Source organism: Alligator sinensis, unplaced genomic scaffold, assembly GCF_000455745.1.
Source record: "Alligator sinensis unplaced genomic scaffold, ASM45574v1 scaffold885_1, whole genome shotgun sequence".
Lineage (NCBI taxonomy): Eukaryota > Metazoa > Chordata > Crocodylia > Alligatoridae > Alligator > Alligator sinensis.
The window spans coordinates 921733-939564 of record NW_005842056.1 but is presented as its reverse complement, the minus strand read 5'-3'; the positions used below and the strand labels follow the sequence as shown (position 1 = coordinate 939564).

General features: G+C 42.8%; 1 protein-coding gene across 2 annotated transcripts in view; it reads right to left on the bottom strand.

Annotated features, from left to right (window-relative positions):
* Positions 1 to 17832, bottom strand: part of CTDSPL (CTD small phosphatase like) — a 109873-nt gene that overhangs the window by 12044 nt on the left and 79997 nt on the right. For both annotated transcript variants that reach the window (XM_006022946.3, XM_006022947.3), the window contains 2 exons: positions 10310 to 10411; positions 753 to 809 (listed from right to left, as the gene is read on the bottom strand). In XM_006022946.3, coding sequence (XP_006023008.1) covers positions 753 to 809; positions 10310 to 10411 — 159 coding nt within the window. The remainder of the gene's footprint in view (positions 1 to 752; positions 810 to 10309; positions 10412 to 17832) is intronic.

Genomic DNA, 17832 nt, shown 5'->3' with positions numbered 1-17832 from the left:
CCTGCTGATTCACGTTTTTACAAACAAAAAAAAATTCAATTTTTCAATGCTCATCATCTGACTCTGTCAGTCTCTGCCTTTAAGGAATGAAGAACACTGTAAAGAAATAGGTATATTACCTTACACTGACACCACTTGAAATGTATCATTACCTCATTTAATTTTTGAAGAAGCTCAGCCTCCATGAGAAATGATTTAAAAGTTTGGGACAGGAGATTTTCTAGAAGTGCTGAAGCACCTAAAGGCAGACTAGTAGTTGATTAGAAACCCTGCATCAGGTGAAGTCTGGATGCTTTTCAGGACGATATGCTCTACACACACAGGGCACGTTTACACGTGGCCGTACGGCACCTTTGTTACTGCGCCATCCTTTAGTACTTCCAGAAGTAACAGCCTGTACTGCACTGTGCTGACCACGCACAGTTATTTTTGACTGCTACATCACTGTACCAACGCACTATAATGAAAGAGCGCCTAGCTACAGTGACACAGCCATGGCATCATGGTTTTTGCCAACAGACGCTATGGCGCCTTAGCATCTTGTGTAGATGTGCCCACAAAATTATTATTATTTTACTTATTATTATTATTATTTCGCTTAGGAGGAAGTTATTTAGTTCAACACAGAAACAACTGAGAGAAAGATAATAGCCTGCGATGTATACGAAGCAAGACTAGAAGATCTAATGGTCCCTTCTGGCCTCACATTTTTTCATAAATTCAGAGTTCAACAGCATAACAGCGATGATTACCTGATGTATGGTTCCATCAATTTCAACAGGGACAATGAAATCCGCGTTGTTAATTGGCTAGAAAGAGAGAGACAGGGAAGTCAGTCCAAGGTTTCAAACAACCAGCTTAGCTAGCATTAGAGAAGGACATTTCTAAGGCATAAGAGAGAGATCGCGGTAACTGGAGTTCTTCAGGATCTCTCTTCTGCTGGTGGATCCCACTCTAGATGTACGCACCCCATGCAGGCATGTCTGGAATCTTTTACCCAAGAGCAGCTGTGGGAGGCTGTACTTTTGTCCTGTATGCCTCTGGATCCCAGACCTCACCCCGTAACCTAAAGAGGAGAGCAGCCCCAACACTGCTATTCAGGTTGGGGTTTTTTTTAACCCAGTGCTCACATCCAGTGAGAGGATTCCATGTCACCGAGAAAAGCAGGTGGATCATGACATCTGCATGGGAAGAGGCACCTCAAGCAGCTGCAGTTACTCTAAAGCAGGGGTTGCCAATTTTTTGCCCCTGTAGGTAGAAAATTGTGACCCAGGCCCCTGCTGCAGGCTGCAAGGCTCTGCCCACAGCTCAAGCCACCTGTACTTACTCTCACTGCAGGCACCCCATTCTCCTTCAGTAAGGGTAACTACAGGTATAAGCGAGCAGTAGAGAGAGCTGTGGAGGAAGATGCTGCAGAAGGGATGGGCAGCACGATGGAGCTGTGTGCCACCTGACCCTCCCATGCTGCCTCAGCCCAGGTTGGACTTTCCTGGGCTGGAAACAAACCTTTTTGCATGTTGGATGTGACTCCTCCTCTAAAGTGCTCTTTTTCAAGCACTGGTCCACACATATTTCACTCTAAGCAAGTGACTAGTAGTTAACTCTGAACATGGACCAACCTAAAATCTATAGCCCTTTAAACAACTTTAAAGTGCTATAAAAATGGAGTAGGATGATGAGACAGTGCTATAGTGCTACAAACCATCAGAAATGACCCTGGATGAAATGGGAAAACTCTGAGGCATTTCACAGTGACCCTGTAAACTGGGTGGCAGTTGTCAGTCCTTCTGGTATTGAAGCACTGAAGATTAAAGATCCTTCAAAAAAGGGAAGATTTTTGAAACTCTTATATGTATATCTGTCCATACCCTCTGAAGAAAGGGTGTCAAACCTGTCTAGCCCCAAGGGTTAGATGAGTGGTGTGGGGCTAGATGTCTGAGCACTGCATGCAACATAAGTCCTGGACCTGCTGGAGTGGGCACCGCACGTGGTGCAGTCTAACTGGAGAGGTTACCGTGTGTGGTCTGGCTGCCGCTCCAACGAGACTGTGCCGCGTACAGTGCAAGAATGACAATGAAGAGTCCAATGACTTGGGGGGGAAAAAAAAAAAATCACAGGTAAGCGGATAAAGTGGTCTGAATGGAACTCTGAAACAAAATTTGGCAGGTTTCAGCATAACTCCAGCTTTATGGAAATTATATTAAGAGGTGCAGACATGAAAGCCTGCGACTCACTCACCCTAAACAAACAAAGCAATGGCTGTTTAAAAACTCTGTCTTTATAGAAAGATGACATGCAGGATGTGATAATAGTTTCAAAGGAGGGTCCAATTCAAGACTTTAAACCACATTCATGTCCCAAGAAGAGAAAGGATCCCGATCTGGGGGAACAAATAAGAGGCACTCTAAAAACCAGGAATCAGGATGGTGATGGGGACCCTTCCCCCCAAATAATCAGAGTGAGATATGAAAAGAGTCGCCAACTAGTTTTAAGAAAAGAGAAACCAAAAGAAAAGAAGAGAGCCTGATGACCGAAATATTTCAAGGAAACTGTCCTAATTTGAGACAAAAAGGGCGCGTTTCCACTTTTTGCAGTTGTATATGCCTCTGCATGTGTGCTTTGGTGTGGGGCAAAATGCCCCACTTGGGGAAACTACCGTTTCTCCACTCCTCCTGGTTCCCAGCAGACTGGAGGAGCTGGGGCAGAACTAGAGGAGGGGAGATGCTCTGGCTGCCAGTCAGAGCATCTCCCAGGAGGACAAGGCTTTGTAAGGATGCTTCTGTGCCATGCACTACACCTTTTTTGCGGCAGTTTTTGTTTTGCTACCAGGCTTTTTAGATTTGCAAATCTGCTACTAGGGACATGTTTTAACATGCCAGGGAGGTGGTTTGTGGCACCACAAAGTTTGTGGTGCACAAACTGCACACGCCTGCATGTCTGGGTCTGGCCAAAGGGTCCTCTTGCTGGATACATCTCTGGTTAGACTATTAAAAAATGCTCCCATTCAGGTTTTGTAGGAGCTATGCTGATATGAAGACTTCCTGAACAGTTGAAGAACAGCTCCTCAAATGAAATCAATTAGCTAGAGTCTACTAACAGTTTCTGGGTGTTAAGTGCAACACTCAGTCCTGGAAAATGTCACAGGTTCAGAAGCAAAGTGGACAGACAATGTATTTCTCAATCAGAAAATGAACCTAAGCAGGTGCTATTAAAAATAGTGCTTAGGCGTTTCTACAAGTTAATTAATTTGCTGTAATTATGGCGCATTAAAATTTTGTACCTGTGGGCAGTTTTACACCTACTCTGGGGGTGGAGCGGTGCCTTAATTAGAGCAGCTCCGAGAGTCACTCTAATTAATGTGCTCCTGCATCTCCTGTATCAGTGCTCCCATGCTTAAAAATGGTGTCTCATTGAATGAGCTTTGGTTCAAGTGCCCCCACCACCATTTTTAAGCACAGGATTGGCAATTGCCATGTGCCAGCAGACTTGATTGAGTCTGCTCCAATGAACTGGAATTCTAGCACTTTGGAGCAGCCTCTGCACTCATGTATAGGCGGCCTAAAATAATAGGCACTAACTTAATGCACCGTATGTGCTGCTACTGCGCATTAGTATAGATGAACGCTTTTTATGCAACTCTTAATGCGCATTAGACTAATTCTCCTGAGCATTATCATGGTTTTTGCCAGATGTGCTAATGCACAGTAGAATTAGTCTAATGTTCATTAAGCATCTTGTATAGACGCACCCCTTGAGTTGTATTCATATGAATTTTCCTGAGTATTCTGCAAATGAAGAACTGAGGAAAGGAACACACTGGGTTTTGATCCCACTGAATCAGAAATGCCTGACAGATCTCAGATGCATTCTTTTCTGAAAGCAAAATATAGGAAATTCTTGGCATCTGTGCCAAAAAGATCCCTTCCATCCAAGTACTGGAAATACAGTTGAGCCCTAACACCGATTTGTAAGAGATGGAGGGTTTCCTATACAAGTGGCTTGCTAAACTGTGCTAAATTCTTGCCAGACTGAAAGCCAACAAGTTGATATGACAGTGATGCCCCATCACACAAAGAATACTTTTGTGGAATAAGAGAAAAATCTTCCAACCCTTCCATATTTTACTTAACATATTGCCACTGTATTTTCCATTCAGACCTGCATGGCAATATTCTGGGGTGTGGGCCAGATTACACTAAAAACTAGACAAGTGGCTCTCAACTCCAACACACACTTTCATACACATTTAATTTTCAGGGTACCTCAGACTGTGGATCTCAAGTTTCCCTGGATGAACACATTATGCTTGTTCAGATATTTATTACAATCTGGTGGGAGAAAACTGAGGATACCAAATTTCCCGATAACTGAAGGGCAACGGGGAATCTGTCCACCAACGAAGAGAAGCCTCTTTGGAGGAACCTCTCTTATGCGCGTCTAATGCATCTGCTTGGATGATAAACCAACCTTAACCATCTCCTGAAAGGGGCAGAAGAGGAGTATCCTATAGAGAGTCATAAAGACATGCTTGCAGGATGCAATAAGCTGAAGGTAAATGTTCACTGAGGTCTTTTTTTGGGACTGGACTGACTGAAATGAGTTATTTCAGAAAAAAATCTGCACTGAAACAGTAATGCCCTAGCCAAAGCAGAATTCAGACGTCCTCCTATATAGTCCACAGGCTGAAAGGGGGCCAGATGGCTTTGTTCCTGCCTGTCTTAAGGCCCAGGATGACAAAGAACTCCGTAAGTTCCCAAACTTGTCCTCAGCATGACCCCATTTATGCAACATGGCCGCTCTCCCCTGTGACCCCATCCGCTGATGTTGTGACCCCATTTGGGGTTGCAACCCACAGTTTGGGAACTGCTAAATTAACCTATGGTGACAAGGCATCAGAGGTCCAAAATGGGATCCCACTTCTCTCTCTCTCTTTTTTTTTTTAAATGAGAAAATAATGAGACCAGAACTCTTGGCCACCGAAGTCTGGATACACCACCTTCATTGGACTTCTAATTCTAGTGGCGAGTGACTGGAATTAACAGACAGGAACTGGACTGACCAAATCAGCAACGTAACCTTCATAATTCACTGGTCAGAGATAACTGCAGCCCCTGGCACTGCAAAATGGAGAAGATCTTAGATGTTGCTGTGGCTGGAGCAAGGGGTTTGACAAAATTCGCCTGCAGGTTCTCGGCTACTTGCCTTTCCTGGCAAGGTCATATGACCCCAAGTAAAAAATGAACATTTTATTAAAACATCCTTGAAGATCTTAGTGGTGCTCTGGAGAAGGAATACCATATACCAGCATCTTTTCAAAGTATCAAAGGAACTCTCTCTTTGAGATGGTCAAAATTTTAGGTAAGGACTGAAGCAATCTTCTGGACTGGTACCAGAGACGTGGAAACTCATGGAAAGTGAAGAGTCTAGCAAAGAAGTCTGGTTCTGAAGCAATAGCCATGTCTGCAGAACTTCAAAAGTAGACTACCAAACTTCAAGGGATGGCACCGATACAGTTGGTAAAGATCTTGTTGGTCCTGAAGCAGAGAACTTGGTAGTACCTGGTTGTTCGCTAAAAGTGCTGTACCACGGACACTGTAGTCTACGGCCGTGTGTAGACAAAACAAGGGGCGGGTTAAAATGCTTTTGCACTGCTTTAATGGTGTTGGTGTTTGCCCGTGTTGGCGGCGTATTGCACAGCAATTCCAGCCACTGTAGCAGATTCTGCAGTGTAACGTGCCTTAAATGACTTGTGACGCAGGAAACTAAGACTCCTCCAAGGAGTTTAATTTGCTGCCCTACAGCCGCGGAGCAAAGCAAGGGGCTCTGTGCAGCTCAGGGGCTCTGCAGGAAGCCCTGCAGGCAGCCTGGCAGCAGTCTGGGAAGGCACGCTCTGCCCAAGAAAAAATAAAAATAAAAAAAAGCGGTGAGCCTGATTTTTCCTCCCCTCCTTGGAGCCTGCCTGCCTCAGCTGAGTGGGGGCCTGGTACTTCCCTCCACAGCGGCGGTGCCCCCCGGGACCACCTGAGCTGGGTGCCACCTGCAGGGGGAGGGGTCCACCACTGTCACAGAGGGAAGCACCAGCCCCACCCCCACAGCCCAGGGACCACTCCACCTGCTGGCAGCCCACCCTCCCCTCCCCGCTGCCGGAGAGGCAGGTAAGTTCAGGTGTGTGCACGACACGGGGGTTTAAAGGGCCTTAAATTGAAGTGGTGTTTTCAAAAACCCACCACTTCAATTTAGGGCCCCCGTTTCATCTACACACACCCTACAGCACCAAAACCTAATGAATCAGTCACTACTGAATCAGTGCTACCTACTGAAGACTGCTTGTGCAGTACTGAGATTTGAAACGGGCTCAAAGTTGGCATAGATGCAGGATGCCAGCATGGCCTAGAAGAAACTGGCCTCAGAATGTCAGACTTATGCAATTCAGAGTTTTTTGGTCATTTACTAAATATGTTGACTGATGCCAAGCAGCCTCTGCGGAGGCAGTCCACCTGACCCACGCAAAGCAGAAAAGAAGTGAAGGTTCTATCTGTTTTTGATCAACAAGAGGTCTCAGAGAGGACCTTTTAGTATTGAAACCAAAAACACAATAAAACACCGGCTTCAATAGACTGAGTTTCTCTTGAGGGGGATCTTCAGAATAAAGATACATGCCTGACAAACCTCCTAGCACACAAGTTTTCAAAGCAAATAAAAATCTTAAAGGTGTGCATATTGCATGTTTATCCATTATGTGCAATTACCCTAAGTAAAATAAATTTTAGTGAGCTGTGCTAAACACGTGATTTCAAAACTGGGGAAGATCTTAAAACCAGGGCCCAAGATTCAGCTAGAAGTAAACCTCACTATGAAAAAGGGAGGGCCAAAAAAATTCTTGCTTACTTTCTTTCCCTCTCCCACAAAAGCTCTACCAACTAAAATAACCCTTAGTACAACAAAAGCAGCTACTCCTAATTATATGAGGGAAAGTGGGGATGCAGGCAGACACTAAAGATACCTTGTTGCTTAGGCAAAAGGAACTCAGTGGCAATTGAGACTGTTCTAAGATCTTTATATCCTCAAGTTTTATGGTTGCATGGGATGGTTTGGATAGGCATGATCCTGCCTCAGACAGGGGACTGGATTAAATGGCCTCCGGAGGTCCCTTCCAGCCCTATTCCTCCATGACTATAGCTCTAAGTTCGGGAAGAAGTGGGGAAACACAAACATCACTTCCAATAGACACTGAAAGACTCTGGACTTTGGCATGAAAGGCAGACACATTTACAGCGGGACCCACGTGAATACACGTACGTGTTACTGCGGAGTTGACTACTTAGTTCTGCAGTAAAGCATCACCATCTACACATGCAGTGTTATTAGGTCGCAGTAAACTAATTAACTCCACTGTAGGATAGTACTGCCTGACACAAGTACTACCCTGCAGTGGAGTTTAGTGCACCACAATGCACGTGTAGATGGTGACTGGGACTGGCTGAGGCAAACGGATCTTACAGTGTGGGGCTGCCTGCTGGTAGCCCTGCACTGTAGCACCCTCATGCCCCAGTCAGCACTTCCACAGCATGCTGAGCCAGGGCCGAGCAGCTCTGGGTTTGTAGGTTGACCCCCAGGCTGAACCACGCCGGCTCAGTGTACTTCAGTCCCAGGCATAAGTGTAAATGCTGCACTTGGGAGCAATAAACACCAGAGTTTATTCAGGCTCATTAATATCACGTGTAGATGAGCCCACTGAGCATAAAAGAGCTGGGTATAGAATAGGGAAAGTTGCCTTTTTTAATTTAAAACAAATGCTCCAGAGTACAGATAGAATAATACACTTTAGTCAGATTGAAAAAAATTTGGGGGAATTCAGATACTTCAGTGCCTGATTTACTTTACTTAGGATGGGGAGAAAAACAAGCATCTTCCTGCTTTATTTATGTATTATTTGCTTCCATTGCCACGTGATGGGAATTTACTCTGCTGCCATTTTGTAATGCTCTTCTCTCCCTCTCCTGCCCAAATACTCTGCAATCCTGTTCATCTAGAAGAAATTTAACACAATAAAAACTTTGAAGATAAGTGCAGTGGAACAAAGAATCTTTGAAGTACATGTATGTGCAATCTTCCACTCTGCAAAAGGGCATTGGACTATAAAATAAACAGAACTGAAATGATTTGAGAAAATACATTTTCAAATTAATTTAGTAACACGATGTCAAGATATTCACATCTTCTTCTCATTAAAGAACCATAACTTCACAACTCAAGGCCACTCAGAGCACTCAGTTAAATACTCAATACCAATTTGAGACTGATTCTCTGCTATTTTTGTGGATATGGTAACCTTCCTTGAAGACTGTTCTTTCCATTCCCCCCCCCCACCTATTCTGAGTTCTCTCTCTAAATAATGTGCCAGACGAACAAAAAGCTGCAATTGTTTCTTCAGTCAAACTGAAGGTATAATGCTGGTATAACACTTAAGACATTTCTCAAGTATAAATTCAGAAGTGGCTACAGAATAACAGGGGTTTGGTACTTGAGTCTGTTACATCTTTAGACTCAATTATGAAGTGAATAAAATTGCCACAGTGTGGAAGGCAAAACATTTCACAGCTTCAGCCTGACTTTGCATCACAGTAATATTTATTACAATATAGCCATAAAAGGTCTTTTTAAAAGTCAACCAAGAAAATTGGTTTCCAGATGCTGACCACTAAATGAAATGGGATTTAAATGTTCAAATGCTTTGGCAATAGAATGCTTACTAGGATTAAAACATGGTATTTATATTTGCAGTGAAATACATATTAAAACCAAAATAAGAAGCATTATAATGTTGGTGGTAAGTTGGAGCTGCTGCTGGAAGGAGAAGCACTAACACTGTTTATTTACCAGTGTATAAAATGAGATGATTATGAAAACTTGGAGATTCACAAAGCAAGAATACAGATAAAGCACGAGGCTCGTTTGCTGTGTCAGGGTTTTTTTCCCCCTCCCCCACTTTCCTTAGAAGCATTGAATGTTGGCTTTAGTCAAGGGAGAGGATTTTGATTGGGGTGTGCTAATGCTTTTGCTGGGAATAAAACCCAGAGGTTCCTGGCTACAGGTTCTTGCTCTTCTGCTCAGGGCCAGACTGATCACCACATTTGGGGTCAGGAAGGAATTTTACCCCACGGTCAGACTGCTAGGGATGGTGGGGGCTTTTGCATTCCTCTAGTGGGGGGTGTAACGCTCTACCTGGTAACGCTCAAGCTTATTTGAACAACTGTTGAAGCAGCAGAACGTTGGCCACCATTATGCTCTTGGCTTTACCTTTTGCAGGTTATAGCCCTATGCTTTGTGGTTGTGTGGCAGGGTTGATTGTGTAGTTTTAGTGACAGGCCAGACAATAGATTTGTTTAGGGTGGTTTGGATGGGGATGATCCTGCCTCAGGCACGGGGTCAAACTAGATGGCCTCTAAAGGTCCCTTCCAGCCCTACTTTTCTATGATTCTGTAACTGCAGCAGCATTCACGTTTCAGACGCAGTCCTACATGTGTTAAACTCTGACCCCTACTGGAACAGTTCAACAACTACTAAGGTAGGACTGAGATACAGGTCTTGTCTTATCTTCTTATGTTAGAGAACTCGCTCATAAATCAGAAGCCCTTTCTTTAGCAAGGTTTTTGACCAACCAAAATTAGGGCAAATCAAGGAAATAATGGTAAAACTGCCAAAAGAGGCAGTATAATCATCATCTTTTGAAAAAACACATTAGACAATGGGTTTACTGGGAATGAGAAAAGTAATTCTGGTACAGACAGACATATAAAATGCTTACAATTACATCTGATTTTTGAAGAGTTTTGTTTGGTCTTCAGCAGCACACAGATATACAGCTGCCTCCCAGATAAAGCGTCACTGTGAAGCACTTCAGAGTTATGCAGGGTCATTCTTTTTGTAACAGTTTAAGACAAATCTGTAGTGCAACAGCTTTGTGAGTCATCTCTCCACTCAATTTTTACAGCATTTTGAAGTTGTGTGAAGCACAATAAATGTCATTTGTCTCTGTCCTATGAAAACTGTCTTGCAACAATGCATGGAATCAAAGATGACTCAAAAGGTACCGTCTAAGCTTGTCAATTAGAAAAAGCAAACAAAGTGTCTTAACCGAACAACTTTTTTGGACAACGAGAGGTCAACATTCAATTAAGGAGCTGATCTAATTATCAGAACATTTTTGGTTGGCTTGTAAGTTAATAGCTTGAAGATTACTCTCTCTAAAATGATCACTAACATTCATACAATCAAGTCTCAAAGTCCACTTCAGAATTTATTTTACCTTAAATGAGCTGTGCACTAATGTTTCATCTAAATCAATGACCACACATTTCTTCCCATAGTCCGATGCTGTCAATTCTGGCAGGAGGTATTTAGCTGGTGGCTAAGGAAAAAAAAAAAACACATTGAAAATGTAAATATTTCAAGTATTAACCAAAGGTACAAACTGCCAGCACTACTATAGTAGCTCTGGGCATAAGGAGGTCACAAACACACAAGTCAAAGTTGGGCAAGCTCTTGGTTTTTTTGTTTTTTATATCAGTTGAACACAGCTGAAAATTAAAGGCGCATGCAATACACACACGCACACACATGAATTTCTGTATTTGTTTCTTTAATGAAGAGAAACAGTTTGGAGATGAGTTTAAGCAAATACAAATGAACATAGCAAAACAATTTGCTGCTAGACAGTGGTGAAAATGGGACAGTTAATAAGATGACTCACCATCTCCAACAGCTCATTTTCTTATGCCTCAAAATAAGCAGGAGATAGTTGCAACCTGTATCCTGCTTTCCATCTCAGGCTCCAATGCAACAATTGGAAGCATACATTTCTCTCCACAGGCAGGGGTGGCTGTGATGCTTACAGAAATCAACACTTCCATTTGCCATGATGCATGCTGAGATGAAGGAACTGAAAGATGAGTCCCAATTTTAAAGTCAAATGAGACTGTGTGGATTGTCATTTCCAGCATGGATCTCCCAAAATATCCATGCCTTTACATGGATTAGATGATCAGAATCAAAAGAATAAGACTGTACCCAATCTGTCAAATGCAGTTTTGCTAGAGTCCAGTACCAATCATAAAAGTACAATGCTTCCTAAACTGTACTGGGGAATTCCATAAAACTTCTCCCCAGAACAGTCTGTGAATGGTACCCATATCTTGAGGAATATAAAATGCAGCTGGGATAGATGACTGGGGTAGGAGGGAGATAAATTAGCAGCCCAATCCCCACCTGATACCAGTTGTCATCACTTGTTTCCCAAGTCTGAAAATACTGGAAGAGAAGGAAAGCATTCACTTGAATGCTTACTGGAATTCAGACATTAATATGCTGCCACTCTCCTAAGGGAAACTTTTAATGAAAGAAAGGGGCTAGTTCTGAAAGCAAAGGAATTTTCAGGTCAAGTGTATAAAGCCACTCAGTATGTTAGGAACCAGACATGGCAACGAGTTTCAAAAAATCCACAAGTGAGGGCTAAAAATACAATGATTTTTACCAGGATGAGGCAAAGTCCCAGTACAGGCAGTCCTCAGACTTACGACACAATTGGTTCCTGAAAACCGCATCTTCAGTCGAAACGTTGCAACTCGGAACTGATTTTCCCATAGGAAACAATGTTATAAATGGGGGATTGGTTCCTGAACCAAGGCCCGATACCCTGTTTTCACCAAAAATAACCCAGAATTTTGTACTCAATCAATTATAGATGCGTAATATAGCTACATTAATGTGTTTATATTGTAAACAGCAATCATATTGATTTGGAAGGACTTCTTTGGAGGGGACTTTGTTGGACTTTTTGAAGGGCTCTTGGCTGGAGTCTTCCCAGAAGTCTCAGCTGCAGGTTTTTCTGGAGGCTTGGCTGCTTTCTTAAAGGAAGTGTGCAAGGAAGTTTGGACAGATGTTCTCCAGGGAGAAGGGCAATGCAGCGAACTTGTTCGCTAGCATGGTGGCGCATCGGATCAAGCGTTGTAACGTCCAAGCTGACATCACAAAGTTGAAACAGGGTGTCAATTTATAAACTTCGTAAGTGCAAAACGTTGCAACTCGAAACATTGCAAGTTGAGGACTGCCTGTACTTCATCCTTCCTCTAGTGTGTACAGGGCCCATCTACACAGTAAAGTTTTTCAGGTGTGAAACTCTTAATACTTGTATCTTTAGCTCTATTTTGGTATAACTGAATGCAAAAACATAAGGTCTTTCTAACACGTATACACATTTTAATTATCAGGACCAGAAAGGCAAACTGATCAACAGTGTCATTTTTTGCTTCCTTAGAAAGCAAAAAGGTTAACTTACAATATACGCTGCTATAAGCGTTCAAAACATCCATCCACTGACATTCAGGGACTCATAATGTTGAGCAGAAGAGCGATGCATGTGTGCATACATATTTTTGAGACACTTTGTGAAGCACCTTCTTGTTGCCTTTTACGGCAGTAGCCTGAGAGACCCGAGGTCACTACTGTAAACTGTACTAGGGTCAGCTAGCTGTATAAGATTACTGCTGTGTACAGGGTTGCAGCCGGAGAAGAGTATTCTGTAGTTTATCACTGTTTTATTTCAGCTGTCACAATATATTTACCATAATTCTTAAAGACAAAACTCTTACTATAAACCATCAGTTAGAAATCTGAAAGTACTTTCTCTCAATACTGTACACTTTTCCTGTCTGTGCACTTAAATATTCAGTGCATCCCATGAACGGAGGAAAGATTCCCAGGTTCACATTAACTGCGTGTGTTGACTCAACAAATGGATAAATAAAAAAATTCTCAAGACAAGTCAAATGACAGGTCATGACATGCTAAAATGTGAACTTCAAAATACTTGTTACCTCTGTAATAAACCCCCATTTGATAAATGTATGTAAATTTAACCCTAGCAAGTGTTGCTTTCAATCAATTAGCTTCTCAAATACTGTTAAGAATTTGAAATTACTACTATAAAATCCTCAGATACATAATGCTCTTGGGGGCAGTGGGCACAGGGGGAAGAGGGAGATGGGAGCATTCATTGTTGGTCCAACTTATGCCACAGAAGTCACTGAGAGTTTCCTGAGACACAAGGCACGAACAGACAAATGTTTCAAGCACTTTAAGGAGTTTAACTGAACTACAAATTAGCTTGAGCCATATATAAATGTCACTATACAAAAAACAGGGAGAAACTCTAGAGTGCTTCAGAGTGACACGTTGGCTGGGAGGCAGTTTTTAATCTGCACACTACAAATTAAAACGCTTCAAATTCTACCTTTTTAAATATGTTACATGTATGCCTGTCCAAACCCTTATTTATAAAACGCTTGCCTTCAAGTCTCGTTTGTTCCTTAGCTCAATTTCCCTCAGTGCCCGTCTAAAACTGATCTACAAGAAATAAAATTGTACTGTAGCTGATGAGGTTTGTAGCATGCATACAGCTCTAGACAGAGGAGATTTTGTATGCCAGGTATGATCCAATACCCAAACATAAGGTCCGCTTGAGGCTTTTACTGTTGGGGTCAAGATTCACGCCTTTTCTTTATTATCTGCATTACAGCAGTACCTACAGCCTCAACTAAAATAGGTTCCTTTATTAGCAAAACAGTGCACTAACATAGTATACCAGAAAGATATTTAGGTACTTAAGTTCCACTGAAAAAAATTAAATGAAAGTTTGGCACCTGCATATTTTTCTCGATCTGGACCCTACCTCTTAACAAAAACACTTAATGTAAATGAGTGATTCACAACCAGGGTGCCATGAGACACTTTCAGGGGGATGTTCACAGCTAGGTAACACTACCCTAAGTGCCTCGAGTAGAGCCAGATCAGAAAGTGGCTGTGGCAAGAGCAGACACTCCTGCCAGCCTAAGGTCTATCTGTTAAACACTGGGAGTTTGTGACAAAGGGACTCCTACCTGCGTTAGGTTTACCTAATAAGCATAACGATAAACTAAAAAAACCTTACAAGGCAAACCTAATGCCGGTGGGAGCATCTGCTCTTGCTTCAACCCTTCCTGGTCCAGCCCTGCATGCGCCTTCTGGAAACAAACAGGCAGGACAGTTCTACCTGGTGGTGGCGACAACTCGGACAAACACAGGAAACAGATAAATCTCCAGGCTGCAGTCTCACTGCTTGGTGGAATCACCCCAAGCACCTATTTCTGGGAGGAACATGCAGGGTTGGAGCAGGAAGGACTGAGGCAGGAGTGGGTGATCTGGCTTCCAGATCTAGTTTTGCATGAAGCTCACAGAGCAGATCCACTTGGTGGCAGTGGCAGCGACAGCATCAGGATCAAGGACCACAGAAGTAACCCAAGGCAGTACAGCAGTGGTTCTCAGCTGGTGCTGAATTCAGAAAAAAGTTAAATAGGATGCCTCAAAACTAAAAAAGGCTGAGAACCACTGATCTCAACAGACAAGGCAGAGTAGGGAAAAAGTTTTCTTTTCTCATTTTACAGCTGGCAAAGACAGGTTCAGTGCCCTGCCAGAGACAGCTTGTGACCAATGCCCTGTCCCTCCTGGCCAGCAAATACTGGGCTCCCTTTCTCACCAATTTGGAGCTCTGTTCTCCAGAGTCAGTCTATGATGAGGGGTTCAAGCCTGTCTCCACTACGCATTCTCATTGTTCTTACGGTCCAACACACTTCCTCTACACAGCATTCTCCTTTATCTTCAAGAGCCACAATCACAGCATAAATTTACCCGCCTTCGTTATGAGTCAGTGGAAGAGCCACCTGAGTTGCAGCTATATTTGATTTAAATCTCATCATGCATTAAAAGTGAAAAGCCTGAAGTGACCAAAGCTACACACTAAATTCTGTCAATAATTTGCATGTCTGGGGATTAGAAGAAATAAAGCAACTACTCTGGTTCTCAATTCATTTGTTCTCCATATTGAATTCTATTTCTGTGTTGCGAGAGAACACATGAAGACTTTTTATTCCTCCAGCACTAAAGGGTTGGGTTGAAACATGAATGAAAAAGATAAGGCTTCACAATTTCTGCATGAAGTAAATCTCTTGATTGGGAATGTAATGTGAGGATGTGATTTAAAGAATATAAAGAATACTCCTATGCAGCCATAACTCATTTATGCAGATGCCCAAATCTTCTAATAGGAGTCATTTTCACATTAAGTGTAGCAAAGTTAAAATCAAAGATCACAAAGGAAAAAAAATAATTTATGCACTATCGAAAGTTAAAATCTATTCATAATAGATTGAATAAGAGGGAACGGGAGAAATATTCAGGAAGGTTCATGATTAATAGAATTCTATCCAAGTTATCCTTAAATGAAGATAAAATTGAAATATTAAATATTTTAAGAGCTCATGTTCTTTACCAGTTTAACTAAATTTTCATAAACATTTTAGTAAATACAGCACATAACACAGCAATTCACTCACTACACAGCAGAATCTGGACTGTGCTATTTCTCCAGAACTGAGTAGAAAAAGCCAATTATGATATCTCAGATACCACCATGCGGAAACTGTGGATCAGATGTTTTAAGTGAGAAGAAACATAAATACTCAAATGAGTCAGTTGTGTTACCAAAGATCCACATTTCCTGTAGATGCAGGTTACTGCAGGTACTGTAGCTTTTTAGACTGTGGAAGTAGTCAGTGGTCAGGGCTTTAGTATCCTGTGCAGGTTTCCTGATTGCTGGCTGGCGCAATTGTTTTCTAGAAGCAACTACTGCCCACGAGTTTCAAGTCAGTTGAAGAAATACTGCATTTTCTGTTACAGCAAGCAGGAAATCCTGTTTTCTATTTGAAGTATAAACAACTGGCAAACACCAAGTCTTCAAGAATTCACTATATAAAACAAACTCTAAACCCCCAGAAAACATCAAGGTTAAAGGGGTCTTTCACTACACTTCACATCCTGTCTGCCGTACAGTGCAATGTGTGTTCCTTTCCTCTTCACGCTCCCTGCACTTTACTTCTTGGTCATGCACAGAGGCAGCATGGTGAGCAGTCTCTCTTTGAGCAGTTCCCCCCCAAAAAACAAATAAGATGCAAAAAAAATGCCGATTTAAACTCGGTATTTACTTGCCCACCAGCAAAACCAATTTCTGTTCAAATGTAGATGATCAATTCTAATAAACACATTAACAAGCCTGACTTTATTTCCTCGGGGGGGAGGAGGGGGCATCAAGGGATGAAGAGGAGGGATATTTTTTTTCTAGGTAGAAAGATACAATACTTTGACTTCTATAGCAGCCATACAGTCAGCACTTCCGACTCGTCAGTGCTTTCATTAAAAAAAAAAAAATCCAAAAAAAAAAAATCACTATGGTTATGTTTTATTATTTAGGAAGTAATACATTCGAAGCGGGGTGCCCAATCTCCAGCCCATAGGTGAGATATAGCCTACAGGCCCAGGCCCTCTGGGCTGCCCATGCATCTGGAAATTTGGCTGTGGGAGAGTGGTAGCATAGCTCCTTACCAAATTTCTGGACCTCAGTCTGGGATGATCTAGTTGGGGCTGGTCCTGCTTTGAGCAGGGGCTGGACTAGATGTGACCTCCTGTGGTCCCTCCCAACCCTCACTTTCTGATTCTATGAGCTTAATTGGGTGCCTCATCCCAGCACGGAGGGCAAGGTGGCAGTGGTGCCAGGCCCCAATCCCTGTGCACTGGGGTGGTGCCAGGCCCCTGGGGAATAACTCCCTGTGGGAGGGGCTGGCAATGTCCCCAGGGCCCAATCCCAGCATGCTGGTGCAGAAGGGGCAGTGCCAGGTCCCTGGGGCACAATACCCGGGAGGCAGGAACAGTGCCAAACCCTCGGGGCTCAGTCCTGACACATGGGGGCTGGAGGGGGCAGTGCGGGGCCCTAGAGTTTCCCCGCAGTGCTCAGGGCAAAGAAGGGACAGTGCAAGGCTCCAGTGCTTGATCCTGGTGCACAGGGCTCAAATCCAGCCTGCGGATAAGTCCCGCCCCACTCATCTGGCCCACAGAGAGAAAGAGTCCAGCTCTCCTGCTTTGGAAGAATTAAAATGAAAGAAATCCAGGAAACAAGGCCATTCTGAACTGCAGGTTCCCTGCCACTGTTAGCCCAGATAACAGGCTTCCCAGGACTCCACTGCGTCTGCAAGCTCTACATAACCCAATTTGGTCTTCAGAAGAGGAAAAAAAACAACCATCCACCCACCCACCCACCCACCCACCAAAACAGTTTGCCTTCCTAGATAGTCACTGAACGACCAAAACCAATTAATTAAAATCTGATTTCTAAAATGAAAATATGAATGACCTTATATGGCTGATTAACTTATAGGTATACTGGCAGTGGAGGTCTAAGTTATATATAGGAACTCTCAAAAATTAAGGTTTCTTATGAAACTTAATCTCTGCCCTTGTGTGTGAGGATATTACAATTCAGGCTGTAGTGACGTGTTCACAAACTGACACTTTCCTGTATCACTCGACTATCGTGAAGATGAACTCATTAATGTACATCCATTAATGAAGCACAGAAGTCAATTAATTAAGACATTTTCTTCTGAGGAGCATGCAGATGCACTACAGGAGACATTAGGCCATGCACATGACCAACAAGGTTCCCAACTCACTGAGCCCCATCCATCAAGTACCATCCACCACGAGCACCAAAACTTGATCATTACGTTTTGCTAAATCCCCCAAATTTGATAAGATAGCTATGTGACTTATGTAATGTTTTTGTAGATTTATAAAACATTTCTTAATAGGCAAATCCAAGAGTGTTAGACTACTCACTCAAAGTGCCCTGTTTAAGATGTCTCTATTAAATCTAGAATTTTGGAAAGTAGTATAATTATGTGTTTG